Source organism: Melanerpes formicivorus, unplaced genomic scaffold (assembly GCF_026170545.1).
Source record: "Melanerpes formicivorus ecotype bairdi unplaced genomic scaffold, bMelFor1.0.p_v2 SCAF_4, whole genome shotgun sequence".
Classification (NCBI taxonomy): domain Eukaryota; kingdom Metazoa; phylum Chordata; class Aves; order Piciformes; family Picidae; genus Melanerpes; species Melanerpes formicivorus.
In genome coordinates this window covers 12,379,814-12,387,189 of record NW_027142356.1, presented here as the reverse complement: position 1 = coordinate 12,387,189, position 7,376 = coordinate 12,379,814, and the positions used below count along the sequence as shown (strand labels likewise).

General features: G+C 40.0%; 1 protein-coding gene across 2 annotated transcripts; it reads right to left on the bottom strand.

The window, feature by feature from the left end:
• Window positions 1–453: 453 nt before the first annotated feature.
• RWDD4 (RWD domain containing 4) lies at window positions 454–7,341 on the bottom strand. 2 transcript variants are annotated; one of them, XM_068137023.1, is made up of 7 exons: window positions 7,160–7,341; window positions 6,740–6,820; window positions 5,093–5,202; window positions 4,759–4,903; window positions 4,054–4,168; window positions 2,699–2,748; window positions 454–2,536 (listed from the first exon to the last, which is right to left on the bottom strand). In XM_068137023.1, exons 1-7 carry the CDS (start codon window positions 7,181–7,183, stop codon window positions 2,405–2,407), a joined length of 657 nt encoding a protein of 218 aa, XP_067993124.1. In that variant the 5' UTR covers window positions 7,184–7,341; the 3' UTR covers window positions 454–2,404. The 2 variants fall into 2 exon arrangements, with proteins under 2 accessions (XP_067993124.1, XP_067993126.1); XM_068137025.1 differs by lacking the exon at window positions 454–2,536 and adding an exon at window positions 2,565–2,618 and having other exon boundaries at window positions 7,160–7,340.
• Window positions 7,342–7,376: the final 35 nt, after the last annotated feature.

Sequence of the window (7,376 nt, the reverse complement as noted above, 5' to 3'; positions counted from 1 at the left end):
ATAGAAAAAGTCTTGCCCTTTCTGATGCTGGCAGGCACTAAAGCTAAATAATCCTCAGTGTTACAGGATCACCTTGTACTACCAGAGCAACTTCTTCCTGCAGCATTACTCCCTGCCAGACACTCCTGCTCTTTGCACCACTGGTAAGGGCATCCAGCCTGCAGCTAGAACAGCCCACTCACCAAATGCGTGTGCAGTGAGGTGTACTCTTCAAAGAGACACTGGACTGCTGTGTGCACTGAACACAGTGGGTATTTTCAGTGGGATGGTTGACCCTCACATTAGTAACCAACACAGCCACCCTGAAGAACACATAAATACATACCAAAAGAATATGGAATTCTTCCACCAATTTCTAAGAATCCTTGATCTGCAATAGAAAATCCTTTGCAAGTTGAAACTTGGCCTGAAAATGCAGTAGGCAATAAACAATTGGAAAAAGTAAACACGTACCACAGCAGATAAATAAGCATTTATTAAAATTCACCTCAGAACAAACAAAAATATAGAACATTAAGGCATCTTGCATTGAGTAAAGATAACTTCTCTTTCTGATACAAGAAATCAGATTAGGACAAAAAAAAAAGCTCTCCCAACACATCTGGCAGTGCTGACATCCACTGTCCCACCACTCCCTTAACAAGCCCCTCCAAGGAATGCCCATTTCTCCCATGGAAGAGCTACAGAATCCCAGCACTCATTGAAACATGTGCAAGAAACTTTTCCCTCCCCTCAGACACCCAACCTTCAGTAAAGATGCATACTGGAGAAAGACTAAGGGATGGTCATTGCAGAGAATAAAGACATACCCCTGCTACAACCGCTCATTTTTGAGCAGACTAGAATATCTGACCTTGCTGCTGCTAATGTTTACTATTTTAGTCAGTCACCAGCGAAAACAGGACCACAAGCTCTAGTCAGTATTGCAATGTAACAACTGCTACATTTTCCTTCTACATTAATATTACATAAATAATTGACAAAGGTCTTGTTTCCATGGAACAATTTATTTTGATGAATTATGCTGTCAAGTGACCAATCACTGTTATAGTGGGGTATTTTTTCTTCAATTGGAGTAAAAACATCAGGAAAAGTTTACAGTATAACTGGGTTCACTATAACAGGATTTTACTACAGACTAAAATATAAATTAATGAACATTGTATATAGCATTATGCACTTCACCACACTGGCTCTCTATATCCTTTGTTGCATTCTAACCTTCATTTAAGGCAAGTTTTTTTGTTTTGTTTTGTTTTTCCCCCCCAAAGAGCACATAGTCTCTAGATAAACTTGTGTAACTAGCTTTGCCAGTTAGGAAATTGAGCCTTATAAAATGTTTACTTCAACAAATATGAAAAGTTATTAAGAGAAAGATGGTGACCCAAAATTGCACTGTATTAAAAGGTGGAGTTTCCTTGTACCAAAGTCCTTTATTCATCATCTTTAGAACCAGTTTTGCTTAACTATAAAAGAGACACAAAAAGAAAGTATTCAAAGTTTAGACTGCCATTCCATTTATTAGGAAACAAGAGCAACATTATATCCATCTTACACAGAACACACATATATTTAATTAATAGTACAGACTGATTATGCTACTGTCTGAAAAACATCCAAAAAACCTGTTTAAGCTTAAACACTAAGTGAGCTTATTTCATTGATGTTAAAAGTTGATTTTTAAGAAACACCACTACAAAACCCCTGAAAAACCTCGGGGCACTGTTTCTACTTAATCAGAAGACTCAGCTACTAACTCCCTAAAAGACGAAGTAATGGAAAAAGTACCTCCACACATCTGAGAGAATTCCCTCATAGAAAGTAACACAAAAAAAGAGACATAAACTTACTATTTCTCACTTTTCAAAATGAAATTACAATTATGAAATGTAACACATCTATTGTGAAATCTGTCTGGAAGACATCCACTACCAAGAGCCACCACTGCCATTTACTTTCTCTTACTTAACGGAACCAGTGTTAAGCCTTACACTGGAGCATTAATTACAGCTGTGTAAAATAATTCTATTTTCTAAAACTACTGTTTGCTTTCAAAACTGTCAAGTAGCTACACTGACTTCCACTGCATCACCTAAGACAAGACGGTGAAAGGAATCAAAGCTTAGGGAGCAAATGGAAAAGAACTGCTCACTGGAGAGCTGCAGCAGAGAATGGTCAGGCTTGTAAGAGACAAACAAAATGCACCTACTTGGGACAGCTCCCTTTTGTGCTTATTTATCCACTGCCTTCTAGAACCTAGCAGTACCACTAACTTTATTTCACATCTTGTTTCCACATGAAGACTGCAAAGCTCTTTCATCATAAGAGTAAAATTTAATTGCTCAATGAATAGAAAAGAAATACTAAACCACTGTTAAAAAGAGAAGTCAAAGTCTATCTGACTCTAATATTTGAAAGGACTAAACATTTTAAAGCATTTGAGAAATATGCAAATTATAATCAAAGCTGAGCAACAGTTCCTACTGTTTCTTGCAAATCTTAACATTAAAAAAGATAACTTGAAGATACTTACATGCTGGACACATACAGAAATGAATCAGACACCACAGTCAAATCCAAAGTTAGGAGGTAAGAAAAAAAAAAATCAGATTAGTTTCCTTCAGGTGAAAGTATAATTATATTTTTAATGTGCACACACAGCATTTTCATAATGCTGCATAGAATACAGTCCTGTTACCTTAATTACGTCCACCCAGTTCCATCCTCGTGGAAGCTCTCCTTTGTTATCTGCAGAACAAGGTTTTATTAAGGCTTTATTTTCAACACACAACCTAAGGAAAATCTCTTTTTTTTTAAATGAACACACAGAATTCTAAAAAATAAACCCTCCCTTTGTTTTTCCACTACAAAGCCAAAAGGGCAAAAACAGATATTAATGTTTTAAACACATCTTGTTCTTCAAAGTATTTCTGCTTAAATAAATACACCTCAGTACATCTTACATTTAATTTAGAGGGCAGCTCCCACATGAGCTGGGCTAACCAGCAATGACACATTCTGCCAAGGAACAAAATTTTACACAGTTTTTCCTTTATATGGTCAATGTTTAATCTGCCAATTACAAATTAGGTTAAGTGAATCATATGCAGAAGTGACCTAATTGTGGCCTTCCAGTATCTGAAGGGGGCCTACAGGAAGGCTGGGGAAGGACTTCTCAGGATCTCAGGTAGTGATAGGACTAGGGGGAATGGAATGAAGCTGGAGGTGGGGAGATTCAGGCTAGATGTGAGGAGTAGGTTCTTCACCATGAGAGTGGTGAAACCCTGGAATGTGTTGTCCAGGGAGGTGGTCAAGGCCCCGTCCCTGGGGGTGTTTAAGAGCAGGCTGGATGAGGCTCTGGGCAGCCTGATCTAGTGTGGGGTGTCTCTGCCCATGGCAGGGGGGTTGGAACTAGATGATCCTTGTGGTCCCTTCCAACCCTGAATGAAACTATGAAATAGGATAGTAACTACCCACATCATCATGAAAAATTAATGCTGAACACATAAAAGTCATCAGCAGGATTGGCTGAAACATTAAATAATTTTTAATCAATCAAAAACTTGACAATACCATTGAAAGCACAAAGTATCTGCAGAAGCACCTCTACTTTGAGGATACAAATGATATTAAACATTTTGTTTTGGGCTCCAAACTATCTTCATTTAGAAATTACGTTCTTAATAACGTGAGTTATTTATGAAGGCACATCAACAAACCATGTCTTTTGTAGAAAGTGCATTTTCAGAAGTCCCAAATGCTCTCTTCCCACAAATTTTTTTTACATTTCATTTTTGTCACAAATGAAATTAAAAGTAAAGGCAAATCAAAACCAATTGCATCTTGAAATCTCTCCTCTGTAGAAAGCTGCTTTGACCAGAACTAACATCTCAGGCAAGAATAATTAATCTAAAACAGGCAAAACAGAGACCACAGACTTAAAGTAGTAAATCTTAAATAAATGACTACTGATTCTGACTCCATGAAGATGTTATGGCTATAAAATTTGGATTCTCATACTGCTGAAACAAAACACTATTATAATGAACAAACCTGTTTTATCAGCTAGTTTCCGTTTCTGGGTTTTGGATAACTGCTCCTTTTTATCCTTTTTCTTACTTGCTGGCACATCAGGTGTTCCAATTGCAATACTATTGCTTACTGAAGTCTGAGAAGGATAAAAATGGTGATTAATGTTTTGCCTATCAGTTCCACAGATAACTTTGTCTGTGATTACTGAACTTGACATACTGGAATATCTTGACTTTCAAAAAGAAGCAATACTGTCAGTTGTCTGCAGCTGTTAATATATAATCATGACTGTAGGTTTTCAAAACCACACATTGGAAACTAGAATTATTCCCTTTCAGAGGTGCAAAGGGCACCTCTTACACTTTCTAAATTTAATCCTAAAGCCTGATTTTATCTTAAAGTATTCAAACATCCCAAACATGGAAACCCACGCCCCCAGCAGATGCATTTAATCTTTGTTTCAGCTGTCTTTACTTTTACTTCTGCTCCAAGTCTCCACTTTTATGTTACTCTGTAGGACAGAACTGCAGCCCAACAGGATTTTGGTCTAGCTGCAAAATAACAGTTATGACCACACAAAGCATTGTGGCCCATACTCTGTCTCACTGTCTACCCACCAATACACTGATGAACAACTTATAGACACAGCTATGAAGTACTTAGAGTTATAATAAAATTAAAAGAAAAAGATTAAGAGCAAGAGATAAAAGGTCTGACTTTACTTACCACGGTGTTAACAGGCTGATTTTCCATGAACACCTCTTTATTATCTTTGGCATATTCAAAAAGGGTGTATGTCATAGCAGTTCCAAGATTTGCCTCAACTTCTACCATTAACTTATCCAATATACTTTGTTTAATAGCTGAAGATCTAAAAGAAATCATAGAACTCAACTGTAATGCAGACAGATGAAGAAAACCTTGTCAACCACAAAGCCCGCTTCAACAGTCCCTGCCCATGGCAGGGGGGTTGGAACTAGATGATCCCTGTGGTCCCTTCCAACCCTGACTGATACTATGAAACAAGCTTAGGGAGTAGGAAGTTTTTATAAATACTTACATTGTGTTGTTGAAGAAAGCATCCATCGATATGAGTGGTGCTGTCTGTGGATATGTTTCTGGCCAAGAAACTTCTATTAGAAAGGCTTTGGGATCTCCACTTTCACCTATCTGGAGTGAAAAGAAAAATTACATAAAACAATATCCAGTCACTTATAAAGGACAATGCCAATATGCAAGTCTTTCACTTCTTTCAGAGTACCCAAATCCTTTGAGGTAACTTTTTTTTCAAGTTATCAGTTAGAAAATAAAGTTATTGAGAAAATACTAAATTTCTGGCTTCAATATTAATGTCTACGCCCTGCAGTTTTCATCCTAGGAAAAGCAGCAGAAACACTCAAAGGTCTCTTTATGGTATTTTTTAATTGTTTGGTGCATCTGCAAGACAAATATAATACAAGCATATAAGAGAAAATCCACTGAGGAAATCCTTCTCACTGCAGCCCAAAAATTGGGAAGCCTTACTTTGAATACTGCTGCTGCTACATTTTCTCAGTATTTGAAAATCCATTCTTTAATCTCACACTGATTACAAAACACCTGTGTTCTGTATGTCAGAGAGGAGGCTCAGAAAAATGGCATACAAATTCCTTCTATGTTCTCATGCGCTTACCTGCATTATGCCTTCTTGTAATACAAATTCTTCTTCATGGGAAAGATATATTATTGCCTGTGACACCAAGCTTTACAGGATTTAATGTCTCCTAATTTTAAAAATTATTTTTTCTTATTAAAACTAGCAATTACTAAAGCCAGTAAAATGTAGAATGCTATACTCTAGACTTGTAGGCATGTCACATTTACTTTATTGAGGAAATTAAATTTACTAAGAATGGTCCTATCGCTGTACTTCCATGGATGGGATGCAAGTGCCATTAATTAAATTGACCTGTATCTCATTACAATTACTGATATGATTCTGAAATTATTTTTGAGACCATGGTAATGTGATTTTAGATGTTTCCTCCCCACTACAGGCAAATAATATTTTCAGATATTTGGCTCATGGGTGCCTAAGTTTTCATTAGTGAAGGTTCTCTGGCTATTCAAAGATCTGCCTTACTCCATACCCAGAAGAACTTCCAGGTTTTTACATTTGAGAAAGCTGGCAAGCATTTCATACCAGAATCTCCTTGCGTATCTCAAGCTCATTACCCCCTGTATATTTCTCTGGTGCTGATCCTATCGGTGCACGTGCCCAAAGCATTTTGTGGACTCTCTCTTTAGCAGATAGATAAAGTATGCTAACTACCTCTGGACAAGAGACTAAAACCTTGTAACTGAGCAGTAAGGAAGGCTCAAAGCTTTAAACACCTCTGTGAGCGACATTTCTGATCAGCCAGTTTAAGTACTGCTCAGCAGGCTAGCTTCTTCAGCCCGTTTGACAGTTCTAACTATGCAGTACAAAGTCATGTAAGTAGGATACCTTGCTAAAAAAAAACCCACTGGGAGATGGTTCCTAAACATGCAGCATTAAGCTGTCAAGCATCATTACGGAAAAGATCCTAAAACAACAGCCTACGGATCTAACCTTCACTGCACATGGAATACCTATTTGTTCTGAAAAAACTTGGTACGTCAACTACGAGACAGCAGCGTCACTTCAAGGCGAAACCTGGGCTACAGCGAGTCGCAAACCTTGCCTTACCCTGTACTGGAAGGAAACAGGGCTAAGCTCCCTGAAGCACGTATCTCCCTCGTAGATAGATCGCAGCGCTTCAAGCTCCATCTGCAGCAAGGAGTAAAGAAAGTTACCGATTTCAGCCTGAAAACGAAGTTCGTACCCAACCGCGATCGATTTGCGAACCTGTGCACGGCCCCGCCGGTTTCCCGCCCTCCCCCGGCCCCGCCGCTGCTCGTCTCCCTCCTCCCCTCGTCCGCTTTAGCGGCTGGCTCTGCCCTCCTGCTCCCAGCCACTCTGGCCGCTTCCCCTCTGATACCCCTCTTCCCACGCAGAGGCTCCCTCCTGACCCTAGGTACACGGTGGGGAAGTCTCCGGAACCGGCTCTTCGCCAGGCGAGGCGGCTCACGGCCCGCCCGCCCAGCGTGGGCAGGGCCTGGAACTCACCTCCTGGTCCTCGTTGGCAGCCATGGCGCTACGGGGGCAGCAATGCGCAGAGATCCCCCAGCCTCTACCACAGCCAGGGTTACGCGGGCCCCGGTGGCGCGGCGCGGCAGAGCCCCGCCGCTGTCGCACGGGGAGGCCCGAGCGGCCCCGCCTACTAGACACACCTTCCCTCAGGGCAGCATGGGTCACCCGGTTGCTCGCTGCTATTGGTTCCCTC